This window comes from Hyla sarda, chromosome 3 (genome assembly GCF_029499605.1).
Source record: "Hyla sarda isolate aHylSar1 chromosome 3, aHylSar1.hap1, whole genome shotgun sequence".
NCBI lineage: Eukaryota > Metazoa > Chordata > Amphibia > Anura > Hylidae > Hyla > Hyla sarda.
This window is the reverse complement of record NC_079191.1, coordinates 414,323,341-414,340,035: the sequence shown is the minus strand read 5'-3', so window position 1 is coordinate 414,340,035 and position 16,695 is coordinate 414,323,341. Positions and strand designations below refer to the sequence as shown.

Genomic DNA, 16,695 nt, shown 5'->3' with positions numbered 1-16,695 from the left:
GCCACGGCTGTACCGCAACTCTCCCGTGCAGGAGACGTGCTGACCGCAGTGTGACATCGCAGCAGACACCTCCACTGGCAGAGAGGCCGCTTCAAGCCTCCCTGCCTCTCCCATAGAACTGTATGGGGAGGGGGCGTACCGGCGACCTCAGGCAGGTCAACGCTATGCGCATTAGCCGCTCACATAGAGCGGCAATGCAGGGCCCCGTTTGGCAGATCATAGGGGGTCCCAGCGGTTGGACCCCCCGCGAACAAACTCATTCCCTATCCTGTTTTTTTTGCTGCAGATGTCCGTTAAACAGATTTGTTAATTAATTCTAGTAAAAAATATTATTCCTTCCAGTACTTAGCTGCTGTATACTTTGACCACAAGTGCTCCCTACTGACACCTCTGTCCATGTCAGGAGCTGTCCAGAGCAGGAGAGGTTTGCTATGGGGATTTGCTTCTACTCTGGACAGTTCCTAAAATGGACAGAGGTGTCAGCAGAGAGCACTGATCAGGCAGAATGGAAACTCAAGAAAAGAACTTCCCCTGTGGTATACAGCAGCTGATAACCCTTCCAGCACTTAAAGGACAACTGTAGTGGTCAAAAATCCCTGCCCAAATGTTCCCCAAACAAAAGTTATACAATTCAGTCAATTAGTTCTATTTACCTATATGCAGCCGTTTCTGAGATATTAGAGTTGCCAGCATAGCCCAGTAGTCCTGCGTCCGTCCCCTATTCATTACATTGCAGCCGCCATCTTGGGGACGGAGATCTCTTCCTCCCAGCAGTGTTTGTGCTCCCTCTAGCCTCTGTCAGCTCCTCCCTCCTTATGCATATGCATGAGCGGGTGCTTTCTGAGGCAGCCATAGGCTCATCCTCAGAAACGCCCCTATCTGTAAGATTCAAGCAGGGGGAGAATGAGGACGTCCACAGCTCCTCCCCCCTCCCCTGCTCTGTCTACATAGGACCTCACTTATCACAGGGAGGATTCAAGTTATCATGGGGGAAACACAGAGCAAACCACAGAGCAGGGAGTGAGGGGGGAGGACGTGTGTGTGAAGGAGACATATTATACTGCACGGGCTGGTGGTGTATACAGGGAATAAATATCATACTGGAGATGATTCTGTTTGTGAGGGGGGGGGGGGACTACTGAATGACACATGCTGGGAGTTGTAGTCCCTGTTATGTGTGTGTGTATGCCAGTGTTTCCCAACCAGGGAATGCTGGGAGTAGTAGTTTTGCAACATCTGGAGGCACCCTGGTTGGGAAACACTGGTGTATGAACTACAACTCCCAGGAGATTACAGAGATACAATAGAGGTGTTTGTGAACTACAACCCCCAGGAGACTACAGAGATACAATAGAGGTGTTGGTGAACTACAACACCCAGGAGACTACAGAGATACAATAGAGGTGTTTGTGAACTACAACTCCCAGGAGACTACAGAGATACAATAGAGGTGTTGGTGAACTACAACCCCCAGGAGACTACAGAGATACAATATAGGTGTTTGTGAACTACAACTCCCAGGAGACTACAGAGATACAATAGAGGTGTTGGTGAACTACAACACCCAGGAGACTACAGAGATACAATAGAGGTGTTTGTGAACTACAACTCCCAGGAGACTACAGAGATACAATAGAGGTGTTGGTGAACTACAACCCCCAGGAGACTACAGAGATACAATAGAGGTGTTTGTGAACTACAACTCCCAGGAGACTACAGAGATACAATAGAGGTGTTGGTGAACTACAACCCCCAGGAGACTACAGAGATACAATAGAGGTGTTGGTGAACTACAACACCCAGGAGACTACAGAGATACAATAGAGGTGTTGGTGAACTACAACTCCCAGGAGTCTCCTGATACAGTAGAGGTGTTTGTGAACTACAACTCCTTTATACACAAACAGCAGAAAGCTGACAGGGCATGCTGGGATTTGTAGTCTTGCAACAGCTGGAGGCACCACTGGAATTCCCAGCATGCCCGAACAGCATATAAAATAACTGGGCATGCTTGGAGTTGTAGTTGTGAAAAAGATGGAGGGACCCCTATCAGGACAGTTTTATAGACAAACAATTATGGTTTTTTACCATTTTTCCTTTCACTCTCCACTCTCCAGTGTCCACACTACAGTGAGCACGGAGGCAGCTGCTTCATCACTGGACAGGAGCAGCATGGGGAGGGGGAGATGAGCAGAAGGGGAGGGTGTATGCATAGGGAAGGGAGATGTGGGCGTTAATATAATAATTTGCTCGGGGGGATAGAACAGGGAGAGGGCAGCAGCTTACAGGAAGCACAAGGCATGATGGGAGATGTAGTTTTATTTTCACTTCTCCTCCGTAATTCGTGTGCTGATAACGGGAGAAAGACTGGGCCAATTTTGATGGGGGAGACATCATTGGAAAGGTCTTTCAAAGACCTATTAAATGAGGTATTAAAAGTTTTTTTGCCCAGCACTGCAGATGTCCTTTAAGATTTTTAAATAGAACTCATTCACAAATCTGTTTAACTTTCTGGCACCAGTAAAAAAAAAAAAAAAAAAAAAAATAAAAAAAAAAAATAAGGTTTCCAGTGGAATACCCCTTTAACAACAAATACAGAGATAACCTCAAGACAGCCATATTGTATCTAAGCCTGGACAACACCATTAAGCGAAGTCCTGTTTAGTTTAAAGAGGTTATTCGGGAAGTTACAAAGACAGAGCTAATTTCTTTTAAGAAGAGCTCCATGTCTGTCCTAAGGTTGTGTGTGGTATTACATCTTTGTTCCATTCACTTCAAAGGAACTGAACTGCAGAACCAGACCAAAACTGGAGACAGATGGAGAGCAGTTTTTTTTTTTTAAAGAAATTACCTGTTTTTCTATTCCTAGACGACCCCTTTAACAATCAAAGTAGAAATAAAGCATCTCATGCTCATTTTAATAACTAACTGGGAACCATAAGCCTGATAAAATGATGTTTCTCATAAGACAACTTCAGATGTATTTGGAGCAGGGGAAGCTGTGTGCATCAACCTAAGCAGGATTACTTAGGTTTTACTGCTGAGGCTAATAGGACTGAATCAATTACAAAGTTCTCAAGCAAGGGTTAAAGTCAGGGGTGGGGCTTCTCTTTTACAACTACAGTATGGAAAGGTCACAAATTTTGTACAAACCCCCAGTTTGCACATAAAAAGGTGAATTACCTTCTTATGCTAGCTGGGAGCAAGTGTAGATTCCAAAGCTTGGCACACAAGGTAGCCACTGCAGTGCCCAATTTACTAAAAGGTGTGCGCCTCTTTATAGGCTGATTCATACGGCAGGGTTTTCTATTTTATTTTTTTTAACTGAAGGCTAGCATGTGAAACGCTGGTCTTGGTAAATCCCCCCCCAGGGCCTCCAAGGACTTGCACTATTCCGTAATGTTCTCTAAACTAATGATTATATAGCACGATGGCTTTGGAGCACTAAAACACACGAAAAAAATAAATAAAAAAAATCATTAAGCCCCGAGTACTGTGAGTGAGCAGGGATGGTAAGTACCTTTTTTGTTGCATCGAGTATCCCAAACCATAATGTTGCCATCTCTTCCTCCAGTACTGAACACAGCTATGGGGAGGGAAATACAAAACAGTTTACAGAGAGCAATAACATTGGGCTTGCAGTATAAGATGTTCCCATCTGACAGCACTATCCCATCAGTCACACATGTTTTAGAGTAGTTTGATTTGAAGTAGATGAAATTTGCAGCAAATATGTAGATGTATTAGAGAATAAATCGGATATATCTACCTTTTTCAAACCTGGAGAAAGTAACAGACTTCAGACTGCACTGGTGTCCTTTACATTCCCCGAGAAGCTCACCAGCCTTCACATCAAATAGTTTAGCAGTCTGGTCTCCAGAAGCGGTTACCTGCAAAAGAATAAAAAAAGAAATTATTCTGACCCTTCCATGCAGGGTGGCAATTCCAAGTCAACTTGCAGTAACCTTACTTATTTATGCCTCCCCACCTCCAAGAAAAAAAAAAATTATAATTGTATATATATATATATACACAAATAGTGTACTCTGATGAAAAATTAACTTATCCCCCTATCCACATGCTAGGGGGATAAGTAGCTGATCACAGGGGGTCCAACAGCTGGGCAACCCACCTCCCGCATTCACCCGGGCTGTACCTCAGTGCTCTCAGTGAGCTCCTCAATGAGAGCACCGAGGTCCAGCCCAGGCGAATGCTGATGTCTATTGCCGATGATGCCCGAGAGTTGCACCCGGGTCTTTTTGGGACTCCCATAGGAATGAATGGAGAACATGCTCCTCACTGAGCACTGGGCCCATCCTAGGGAGGGAGTTGTTTTAAAAACAGCTGGAGGCTCACTGGTTGAGAAACACTGTCTTTAGAGCTTTAAGTTTACTTACCAACTTGTGTTCCCCTGGCACCCAGGCAATGTCAAAGACTGCATTAGTGTGAGCCTGCCAGTCTAAAGAGAAAGAAAGACTTACATTACTACATTTATTAACCCCTTAAGGACGCAGGACGTAAATGTACGTCCTGGTGAGGTGGTACTTAACGCACCAGGACGTACATTTACGTCATAAGCATAACCGCGGGCATCGGAGCGATGCATGTGTCATGCGCGGCTGATCACGGCTGCTGATCGCAGCCAGGGACCCGCCAGCAATGGCCGACGCCCGCGATCTCGCGGGCGTCCGCCATTAACCCCTCAGGTGCCGGGATCAATACAGATCCCGGCATCTGCGGCAGTTCGCCATTTAAATGAACGATCGGATCGCCCGCAGCGCTGCTGCGGGGATCCGATCATTCATAACGCCGCACGGAGGTCCCCTCTCCTTCCTCCGTGCGGCTCCCGGCGTCTCCTGCTCTGGTCTGTGATCGAGCAGACCAGAGCCGGAGATGACCGATAATACTGATCTGTTCTATGTCCTATACATAGAACAGATCAGTATTAGCAATCATGGTATTGCTATGAATAGTCCCCTATGGGGACTATTCAAGTGTAAAAAAAAAAGTAAAAAAATGTAAAAGTAAAAAAAAAAAGTGAAAAATCCCCTCCCCCAATAAAAATGTAAAACGTCCGTTTTTTCCTATTTTACCCCCAAAAAGCGTAAAAAACATTTTTTATAGACATATTTGGTATCGCCGCGTGCGTAAATGTCCGAACTATTATAATAAAATGTTAATGATCCCGTACGGTGAACAGCGTGAACGAAAAAAAAATAAAAAAAAGTCCAAAATTCCTACTTTAATACATTTTATTTAAAAAAAAAATTATAAAAAATGTATTAAAATTTTTTTATATGCAAATTTGGTATAAAAAAAAGTACAGATCATGGCGCAAAAAATTAGCCCCCATACCGCCACTTATACAGAAAAATAAAAAAGTTAGAGGTCATCAAAATAAAGGGATTATAAACGTACTAATTTGGTTAAAAAGTTTGTGATTTTTTTTTTTAAGAGCAACAATAATATAAAAGTATGTAATAATGGGTATCATTTTAATCGTATTGACCCTCAGAATAAAGAACACACGTCATTTTTACCATAAATTGTACGGCGTGAAAACAAAACCTTCCAAAATTAGCAAAATTGCAATTTTTCGTTTTAATTTCCCCACAAAAATAGTGTTTTTTGGTTGCGCCATACATTTTATGATATAATGAGTGATGTCATTACAAAGGACAACTGGTCGCGCAAAAAACAAGCCCTCATACTAGTCTGTGGATGAAAATATAAAAGAGTTATGATTTTTAGAAGGCGAGGAGGAAAAAATGAAAACGTAAAAATTAAATTGTCTGAGTCCTTAAGGCCAAAATGGGCTGAGTCCTTAAGGGGTTAAAGGCACGCAAAACAAGCAAAAAGGTCTCCCTTCAAACAGCAGGCGTTATTCTCGTTAGTCCCCTTCCCAAAGAGTGGTAGTAAAACGCCAGGGAGAAACTGATGCCAGAAATGATCCCACTGGTGTCATTCGGATCGTTAAAGGCATCCAGTGTGTCACTGGACTGATTTAGAAGCCAGATATGAACATGTCAGACCCGCCGTGATCACCTGTACAGGGCATGGCCACACAACCGTCCTCTGCACACTCCAGCCCCCACCTTTGGAGATTCGCTTCAGTAATGGCCTGTTTAGCCTGACATGCTGAGGATAGGCGAGTAGCCCCCCCCCCCCCATATATACAGGAGATTAGACAGTTATCTCATAGGATATGGTTTTATTTCCCTAGAGTTCACCTTTACTAAAACCATTCATAGGACTACAAATGCCAAGTTAAATGGAATTGTCCAGTGCTGAAAACCCCCGGCAGCCCACGGGAAGGGGGAGTGTTGACCACCGCACAAAGCAGCAGCTGACACGCCCCCTTCAATACAACTATGTCAGAGCCGGAGCGCTGCCTTTGATAATCTCCGGCTCTGCCATAGCGCTGTATTGAGGGGGCCCACTTCGTGCGGTGGTCGACACCAACTATCTGGCCAGCGAGCCGGGGCCCCAGTGGTCAGACTCCTGGCGATCTGAAACTTATCCCCTATCCTTAGGATAAGGGATAAGTTATTCAGCACTGGACTACTTTAATATTCATTGTTTGTGTGTAAACGAAACCATATGTATCATACCTTTTACAATCCTCCGCTGCATGTCCTGGCACTCTGTATCATACAGTCTTACCATGCCCTCCTCATTTGCCACTCCAAGGACGTGAGGCATATCTGGAACTTCATAAAAAAAACAAAAAAAACAAGTTAAGCCAAGATGCTCATTGCACGAGAAGAATCTGTATGCTCTGCAGGGCACCAGGCAGGGGTAAAAGCTCAGACATCTTGACAAGGTATTTCTGCTTTAAAGGGGTACTCTGGTGCTTAGACATCTTATCCCCTTATCCAAAGGATAGGCGATAAGATGCCTGATCGTGGGAGTACCCCCGCTGGGGACCCTCGGGATCTTGCACGCAGCACCCCGTTTGTTATCAGTCCACGGAGCGTGTTCGCTCCGGGTCTTATTACCGGCGACCACATGGCCGGCGGTGTGTGACGTCAGGCCCCCCACGTGACGTCACGCTCCGCCCCTCAACGCAAGCCTACGGACACGCGAATACGCTTCGGGGACTGATTACAAACGGGGTGCCGCGTTTCCCAGCGGTGGGACTCCCGCGATCAGGCATCTCACCCCCTATCCTTTGGATAGGGGATAAGATGTCTAGGCACCGGAGTACCCCTTTAAAGTTTACCTAAATATTTATACAACTTGTGACATATCAGAAGTTGTGATTTGTGTGGGTCCAGCTGCTGAGACCACCAGCAGTCACTCGAACAAAGGGACATAAGTGTCGGCTAAGTGCCTTTGTCCATTTCTTTCTGTGACTTCTCAGAAAGCCGAGCACATGCAGTACAGACACCATGACAGTCTATGTATCTGCATGAGAATCATGGAATCCACTCTCCATGCACTCTGAGGAAAGCTAAGCAGAACAAAATGGGATAGTGTGCTCTAGAAAGTGCTTCTGTCCATTCTAGCTGCTGGACCTCACCAATCACAACTTCTGACAGTCAGACGTTGTATAAAAGATCAGTTGTTTCTGCTTCACAATGTATAGAAACCCTGCACTTTTGCATATACTTTGCTTGCACCTGAATTCTTCATCTCTTGGGTGCGGGTGTGCCAATGCCAATTTACTTCACATGATCTGGGACTGTCCCCCCCCTTCCTACTCCATTCTGGCAGGAGGTTCTAGACACTAGTCACAGTGTCTATGGGACCCTGTTGTCTTTGACACCTAAAATGTCCTGGGGCTTATTGGCTGCCGCGTGGAACCAGCTGGGGCTGAAGTGAGAATTTTTAGAATCCTCTACCTGGCAGAAAGCTTGTTGCTCAATATTAGATTTGTCCTACCCCCTCCTGTGGTCAAACACAGAACATGTTAGGCGGGTATCATTTTTAGGGAGAATTGAGAAGTATAAAGCTTCAAGCAAATTTACTTCGGTATGGGGTCCTTGCTTCCCCACATTTGGGGGGGGGGGGGGGGGGAATCACAGTCCTGATTGGTGGAACTTCTTAACCTGTGTTTTGTTACAAATATCAGCTGTATCACACCTTTAAGCACAGTATGATGATAAAAAGAAGCCAATAAAATAACTGAAAGTCCTACCTGAACTAAATGAGCATCCGAAAGGTGGAACTGGCATACCAACTTCACCATATGAAGTATGTTCATCTTCTCTGGAGCACTGAAAGCACTGCAGTAGATTCTGAAGAGGGAATCCATAGGACCCTGCAGTAAAAAAAAGAAAAAAAAAAAAAAAAGATTATGTACATCTTCCTTAGGATTTTTTTTCCCCTTTCAATGGATTTACACTTGGCAACAGGACGGTTAAACGGAGGTGCTCAGAGTTAACCGCAGAGACCACCAGATAAACCACATCGCTAACAAAAATACTTTTATCACTATTATTAATGCTTCATAGCAAACAGATCAGACAGGGTCTGGACATGTGCAGCAATAGTCTACGGCCATTTCACATCACCTGCCGCTTTGTGGGTGAGGGACGTGGATTACAGTACTAATTCACCACTAGGGTGTCATTCAAAACAATACACTGGTCTGTCAAGTTACAGACTGGCATCTGGGAACCACCACCATCCACAAGACAAGCTGTGTGCGCCCTTCATATGATTGGAATAATGGTTGGAGCGGCACATGTCCAACCAACTCTATGGGACAGGAAATAGTCAAGCACTCTACTTGTCCATCTTCATCTCAGTTGATTGGAGTGGCCAAGCAGACCCACCCAACACTCCAGAGAGACATGGGGAAACATAGGTCCCTAATCTTGTGGCCATGGGGATCTCCGTGATAAAGAATGATACAGCACACAAACTTTTACCATCAAACGTGATGACTAGAGATGAGCGAACTTACAGTAAATTCGATTCGTCACGAACTTCTCGGCTCGGCAGTTGATGACTTTTCCTGCATAAATTAGTTCAGCTTTCAGGTTGCTCCGGTGGGCTGGAAAAGGTGGATACAGTCCTAGGAGACTCTTTCCTTGGACTGTATCCACCTTTTCCAGCCCACCGGAGCACCTGAAAGCTGAACTAATTTATGCAGGAAAAGGCATCAACTGCCGAGCCGAGAAGTTCGTGACGAATCGAATTTACTGTAAGTTCGCTCATCTCTAGTGATGACCAAATAGAAATGAGCCTGAGAGCAAGGAATATGTAGTCTTAGATATTGACAAAGTTCTCTGTCCCCAAAATAGTTTTTATTGACAGGCAACTCTGACTGGATGCTCCTGTGAATACTATAGTAGTAACCCAACCAACCGTCTATTTTACAGTACCCTATGCATGCCACACAGTAGTGTACTTCACATGTTTCAAACCTACAACTCTCAGCATGCCCCATCAGCCACATGCTCGCCAGCTTTCGCGACACTACAACTCCACACCGACAGCAGAGGCACAAGCTGATGACAGTGCTGTGAAGGTCTGAAGGCTGTTAGGGCATTCTAGGAATTGTAGTGTTAGAACCAGTAGCAAGCATGCACGGCTGGGAGGTGTACATTTACAACAGCTGGAGAGCTGGCAGGGCATGCTGGGAGTCAGTGTTGTAACAAACGCAAAGCCTGAGGCTGCAATGGCATGATGGGAGTTTTAGCGTTGCAAAATAACAAGAGAAAAATATCCAGCACAGCTACCTAATTCACGGGTGCATGCTGATGTGGCAAATACAGTGTTCCCTCAACTTACAATGGCCTCAACATACAATAGTTTCAACATACAATGGTCTTTTCTGGACCATTGTAAGTTGAAACCAGACTCAACATACAATGCTTTGGAATCTGCGAAACGTGTCAATGGCTGGAAGAACCGACCAATCAGAATGGATATTTCACTGGTAAAACACCTGTGCATGCACTGACTGGTGTCTGGTAGCGCCCCCTACAGTACAGGGAGGTATTACATGTTCTGTACTCTTTACCTGTGCCAGGGTTGTCTGCTCCTTTGGGCATCAGGTGAGGGCGGCTCCATTTTCCTTTTTTTAGGACATTGCATGTTCTGTACAGGACCCTGAAGAAGCTTCTGTCCTCTACATAGACCAGTGTTTCCCAAAAATGGTTGCCTCCAGCTGTTGCAAAACTACAACTCCCAGCATGCCCAGACAGCCAAAGGCTGTCCGGGCATGTTGGGCGTTGTAGTTTTGCAACAGCTGGAGGCATCCTGGTTGGGAAAAACTGAAATAGACAGTGATTTACAGCTCCCAGCTGATCTTTCTTACATGTGTAAGGATTTGCTTCATCTATATTAGTTATCTACTTATTTATGTTTAATCCTCACTTTTTCCTATTTTTGGATGACATTTTGGTGGCTTCAGAACCAATTACCAGGTTTCCATAGAGATATGGTCTCAACATACAATGGTTTCAACATACAATGGTCGTCCTGGAATCAATTAATATTGTAACTTGAGGGACCACTGTACACAGCGTACAAAAAAGAGGAAAGAAAGGTTACAACAGCACTCAGTTAAAAAATTGGAGGCTCTTAGCGCACTTATTGATCAAAATGTGTCCCCCATGCACCACGTAGAGGTGGCCTCATTTTGGATGGGACCCGAACATGCTTAATCCACTCACCTCTGCTGGGCATATAGCCTCTGACTGGGTGACATGCAGGATCCACTATCAAATTGAAATTAGTTGTAGTGTTGCAATATACAAAAAAAAAGCCTGCAGCTGGTGGGAAATGCTGGGAGTAGTAGTGCTGCAACAGATGCAAAGACTGCAGCGGTTGGGGCATGCTGGGAGTAATAACATTACAGCAGATTCAAAGGTGCAGCGGGTGGGACATGCTTGAAGCTGTAGTTTTGTACATATGAAGTCTGCAGCTGGTGGGGCATGCTGGGAGATGCAGTGTTACAACAGGAAGACTGTGGCTGGAAAGCCACAGGTTGGACACGGAACTAATAAAGGGCTTTATTTTAAAGATTCTTTAACTACTTTAATGCATTGACCCCCCCCCCCAGATTGTAGAGAGAACTTAGTCCCAGCACACCACATTTGGACTTTATATTTAACAGTCCTGACCTCAGTATCTGAGGAAAGGGATTCAGGAGTAATTATTTAAGAAGACAATGTAATAGAGCAGCAGGAAAAGCTAGCAGAATGCTTGGATGTATAGGGAGAGGTATAAGCAGTAAAGAGAGAAGTGCTCATGCTGCTGTACAGAACACCAGTGAGACCTCACTTGGATTATTGTGCGCAGTACTGGAGACTGTATAACCAGAAGGATATAGATACTCTAGAGAGAGTTCAGAGAAGATAGTAAACTAGTACATGGATTGCAGGATTTAAAAAAAAAAAAAAAAAGTTAAACCTTAAAGGGGTACTCCGGTGCTTACACATCTTATCCCCTATCCAAAGGATAGGGGATAAGATGCCTGATTGCAGGAGTCCCGCAGCTGGGGACGCCCGTGATCATGCACGCGGCACCCCGTTTGTAATCAGTCCCCGGAGCGCGTTCGCTCAGAGTCTGATTACGGGCGACCGCAGGGCCGGCGGCATGTGACGTCACGCTCTGCCCCTCAATGCAAGCCTATGGGAGGGGGCGTGATAGCTAGCGGGACTCCCGCGATCAGGCATCTTCTCCCCTATCCTTTGGATAGGGGATAAGATGTGTAAGCACCGGAGAACCCCTTTAAAGCGCAACTGTCATGAAATTTTGGTGCAATAACCTGCACACAGCCTTTGTACTGTGTGCAGGTGGTGTGTATAGCAATATGTTTACCTCAGGGATGTGGAATTTCTATCGCCCAACGCCCGGGACTAGCAGTTTTGGGCGCCAGGCAGGCGAATTTGTCCGGCCCTTAGCCCGTCTTTGGGCAAGCAGGGCCGGACCTGACAAGTGCGGCGGATCTGCAGTCTGTATGGAGCGGCTCCCAACTCCTGCCCGCTCCATACTCTGCAGCCTGTGTCCTCTGAAGCAGAGCAGGGGAGATGAGAAGCTGTGTATGTGTCTTCTCTCCCCTGCTCTGCAGACGTGCGGGGGGAGATGAGGGGGCGTGGCTTCTTGCTCCCCGTGCAGACGTGCGGGGGGAGATGAGGGGGCGTGGCTTCTTGCTCCCCGTGCAGACCTGCTTCCTCTGCCTTCACTCCCCCCAGCTGTAGCTTCGGAGAGCTGAGGGGAGGAGGCGCATCTGCACGGGGAGATGCTTGCGGCGCTCGTATGGAGCTCGGGATTCCTGCCCGCTCCATACTCTGCAGCCCCCGGCTGTTCTCAGTAGTCGGGGCCGCCGCGGGCAGCTATTAACCCTTTAGATCGCCGCTGTCAAAGCTGACAGCGGCGTCTAAAGGCAGATGTGAATGCTCCCTGGTGGGCGATCCACTATAGAGGTAGCCGGAGGACTTACCTCAGCTTCATCCTGTCCCGGCTCTATCATTGATGGATCCTGGCTGGACTAGGCGCTATCGATGGACCACAGAGCACACAGATTAATAGAGTTCAATAGAATCTATTCATCTGTCTGAGGAATCTAATGATTCCTCCTATAAGTGTAATAAAGTGTAAAAAAATAAATAAAATAAAAAAGTTTTAATAAAAGTTTGAAAGACACATTAACCCAGTGGTCTTCAAACTGTGCCCCTCCAGATGTTACAAAACTACAATTCCCAGCATGCCAGTACAGCCGTTGGCTGTCCGGGCATGCTGGGAGTTGTAGTTTTGCAACATCTGGAGGGCCAGTTTGAAGACCGCTGCATTAACCCCTTCCATGTTAAAAGTTCAAATCACCCCCTTTTCCTATATAAAAACATGTAAACATAATAAAAATAAACATATTCGTTATCGCTTCGTGCGTAATTGTACAACCTATTAAAATATAACATTATGTATCCCGTACGGTAAATGTAAAAAAAATACCAAACCACAGATTTACAATTTTTATAATATCCCAGAAAAAAAAAAGTTAAAAAGTGATTAAAAAGTCAGATCAATACCAAGATGGTACCGATACAAAAAACTGATTATGGCGCAAAAAATGAGCCCTCATACAGCCTGGTATGCAGGAAAAAAATAAAGCTACAGGGGTTAAAAAATGGCAATTAAAAATTTTTGAAAAAGTCCAGAATTTGTAAAACATGACGTAAACGATACAAATCTGGTATCGCTGTAATCAGGCGCCTAAAGTATAAAACTAACATGTTACCTCAACCACAAGGTAAATCGCGCAGAAAAGAAAAAACCACCAAATCTGCTAAATTATCTTTTACTATTTCAATTTCACTTCCCTTAATATATATATTTTTGGTTCGGAGAATATGTTATTGAAAAATTAAAAGGTATCATCATAGTAGGTAGTTCTGGCTATTATAGGGCAAGGAGGAAAAAACGAGAGTGTAAAAGCGAAAATTGGCCGGGACAAGTGGATCGTCCTGAGGGACAAGTAGATTATGCTCCATTTTAGTCCCGTGGACAAGTAGTTTTTTATAAAATTTCCACACCCCTGTACCTGATATATGCAGGCTTTCATGACAGCAAAAAATGCTTTTATTCAAAGCAACCGATGGTCAGATAGGCGTGGCGCAAGGTACATGATGCCCCGCCACCACGCCCACTCCGTACATCAGCGTTGGGACCACTGTGTGATTGACACACAGGTACCAACACATGCGCCCTTCAACTAATCTAACCTGCGCGCCACTGCGTGTCATCCAGCAAGCGCTCGCTCCCGCCGCCAGCACGGAGCAGCGCACAATCAGGTTAGTTCTCGATACTAGGTGCAGAGAGGAAGCGCGCTCTCTGCACCTAGCACTGCGCAGGCGCTCTGAGAAGGAAGACTGCAGCAGAAGCAAGCGCTTGCTGGATGACAATGGCGCGCAGGTTAGATTAGCTGAAGGGCGCATGTGCTGGAACCTGTGTCAATCACACAGCGGACCCAGCACTGACATACGGGGTAGGCGTGGGGGTGGGCATGGTGGCGGGGTATCACATCGCACCTCACCTATCCGACCATCAGTGGCTTTGAATAAAAGCATTTTTTGCAGTCATGAACGCCTGCAAATTTCAGGTAAAAATATTGCTATACCGACCACCTGCATAAGGCTATCCTTCATATAAGATAGGGATAGGCATAAGGCTATCCTTCATATAAGATAGAGATAGGCATAAGGCTATCCTTCATATAAGATAGAGATAGGCATAAGGCTATCCTTCATATAAGATAGGGATAGGCATAAGGCTATCCTTCATATAAGAGATAGGTATAAGACTATCCTTCATATAAGATAGGGATAAGCATAAGGCTATCCTTCATATAAGATAGGTATAAGGCTATCCTTCATATAAGATAGGTATAAGGTTGTCCTTCATATAAGAGAGATAAGTATAAGACTATCCTTCATATAAGATAGGTATAAAAGGTTGTCCTTCATATAAGATAGGGATAAGCATAAGGCTATCCTTCATATAAGATAGGTATAAGGCTATCCTTCATATAAGATAGGTATAAGGTTGTCCTTCATATAAGAGAGATAAGTATAAGACTATCCTTCATATAAGATAGGTATAAAAGGTTGTCCTTCATATAAGATAGGGATAGGCATAAGGTTATCCTTCATATAAGATAGGGATAGGTATAAGGCTATCCTTCATATAAGATAGAGATAGGTATAAAGCTATCCTTCATATAAAAGATAGGGATAGGCATAAGGATATCCTTCATATAAGATAGGACCAGGGACTATTGATAGGATTCAGATTATTGGGCAGACTAGATGGGCCAAATGGTTCCTATCTGCTGACACATTCTAGGTTTCATATTCCCTTGGAAGCCATGACCAGTCCCCCTAAAAACTCACCATTATGTCTCCAGAGAGACCTGTTCACCACACGCTGGAACAACGACATGACTAGAGTGTGAGCACCGAGTATACCGACACCGGACAGCACAAAACCCACCGCGCCGCCCGCCTTCTCCAGCCGCTGAGCGCTAACAGTAAACTCCCGCGAATTCCAAACTGGAATCTCCCGCGAATACTTTACCTCAGCCAATCCCTGAGCAGCAGGGCACGGAGACACGCCTCTAAAAAATCTCGACCAATCACGACTTACGTTCCGACAGGAATGGTGTTACGTTTCGCGCATGCGCGGGAGAAAGTGTCATGGCGACCTGCTAGTCTTTTCCGTACAATTCTATTCCTTTCATAAATTTTCTAAATACTGTAGCTGGCACCGACCGGGACAACATGGCGACAGGAGCCGGTGGTGCCAGATCGTTTCTAGCCGATGCCGGTTATGGGGAACAAGAGCTGGATGCCAACTCGGCGCTTATGGAGTTAGATAAAGGTAGAGTAGGGCATGGACCGGTGGGGGTTCAATCATTTTGGACCGATGCGCGGTTATTGTGGACAGGTGACGTCTTGTAACCAATCAGATCTGAGCTTTCGTTTTTGTGACAAATTAAAGCTGCGCTCTGATTGGTTGCTAAGGAGAGCAAGCGGCTTGAACGTTGCAGCCAATCAGATTGTTGATTCTTTTGCGAGGAAATAGTGAAGCTGTGATCTGATTGGTTACATAGTTGCTAAGCAATTTCTAAATGTGTGTGTGTCTATATATATATATATATATATATATATATATATATATATATAATAGGAACTTCAGATGTTGCAATACTACAACTCCCTGCATGTCCAGACAGTTGGGGTTGCAAAACTGCAACCCACAACAACTCCGGGCATGCTGGGAGTTGTGGTTTTGCAACAGCTGGAGGTCCACAGTTTGGAGACCACTGCTGTATGCCATCTGTTTTAAGCATCTGTTAGCATACACATTTTTTCTAATATATATATATATATATATATATATATATATATATATATATATATAATAGGAACTTAATAGGAATTTAATAACATTTAATAGGAATAATAGGAATTTAATAACATACACATTTTTCTAACATATATATATATATATATATATAATAGGAACTTAATAGGAATTTAATAACCTACACATTTAATAGGATTAATAGGAATTTAATAACATACACCTTTTTTCTAATATATATATATATATATATATATATATAATAGGAACTTCCGATGTTGCAATTCTACAACTCCCTGCATGTTCAGACAGTTGGTGTTGCAAAACTACAACTCACAGCATGCCCGGACAGCCTACGGCTGTCCGGGCATGCTGTGAGTTGTAGTTTTGCAACAGCTGGAGGTCCGCAGTTTGGAGACCACTGCTGTATGCCATCCGTTTTAACCATCTATTAACATACACATTTTTTTTCTAATAAAATGTATGTGTTAAACAGAAAGCAGTAACATGGTGTGAACACAGCCTTACATGTTTGTATTACAACTCGCAAAAAATTGCAGTGACCCGCAAGTGGCTGCGGTAAAAGATAATCTAGGGTGGCCACAGTCAGACGCTTAGGGGGAGATTTATCAAAACCTGTCAAGAGGAAGGGTGCGTTCACACTGCGGAATCTCCGCTCACTGAATTCAGCGAGCGGAGATTCCGTCAGGCGGCTGCCGCCGAAGATACTTCGGCGCTAGGGCCGCGGGGCACTGAGCCGTCACCATTGACGGCTATGCAGTGCTCGCGGAATCTGCGCAAAGAATGAACATGTCCTTTCTTTGCACGGAACAGTTTCAGCGGCAGAATTGTCTGTCGCTGAAATTCCGCAGTGTG

At 44.8% G+C, this 16,695-nt stretch overlaps 2 protein-coding genes across 4 annotated transcripts in view; one reads left to right on the top strand and one right to left on the bottom strand.

The window, feature by feature from the left end:
- DTL (denticleless E3 ubiquitin protein ligase homolog) overlaps positions 1-15,086 on the bottom strand; it is a 43,500-nt gene extending 28,414 nt beyond the window's left edge. Inside the window, exons 1-7 of one of the 3 annotated variants that reach the window (XM_056568256.1) lie at positions 14,847-14,982; positions 10,629-10,755; positions 8,141-8,263; positions 6,612-6,710; positions 4,398-4,459; positions 3,770-3,890; positions 3,521-3,586 (exon numbers count right to left, since the gene is read on the bottom strand). In XM_056568256.1, coding sequence (XP_056424231.1) covers positions 3,521-3,586; positions 3,770-3,890; positions 4,398-4,459; positions 6,612-6,710; positions 8,141-8,263; positions 10,629-10,755; positions 14,847-14,849 — 601 coding nt within the window. In that variant the 5' untranslated portion in view covers positions 14,850-14,982. Of the gene's footprint in view, positions 1-3,520; positions 3,587-3,769; positions 3,891-4,397; positions 4,460-6,611; positions 6,711-8,140; positions 8,264-10,628; positions 10,756-14,846; positions 14,983-15,030 lie in introns of those variants that run through there. The other 2 variants (XM_056568259.1, XM_056568258.1) reach the window with 2 other exon arrangements.
- Positions 15,087-15,200: 114 nt separating this feature from the next.
- The window catches only part of INTS7 (integrator complex subunit 7), a 63,202-nt gene continuing 61,707 nt past the window's right edge, over positions 15,201-16,695 (top strand). Inside the window, exon 1 of the mRNA XM_056568255.1 lies at positions 15,201-15,333. Coding sequence (XP_056424230.1) covers positions 15,234-15,333 — 100 coding nt within the window. The 5' untranslated portion in view covers positions 15,201-15,233. The remainder of the gene's footprint in view (positions 15,334-16,695) is intronic.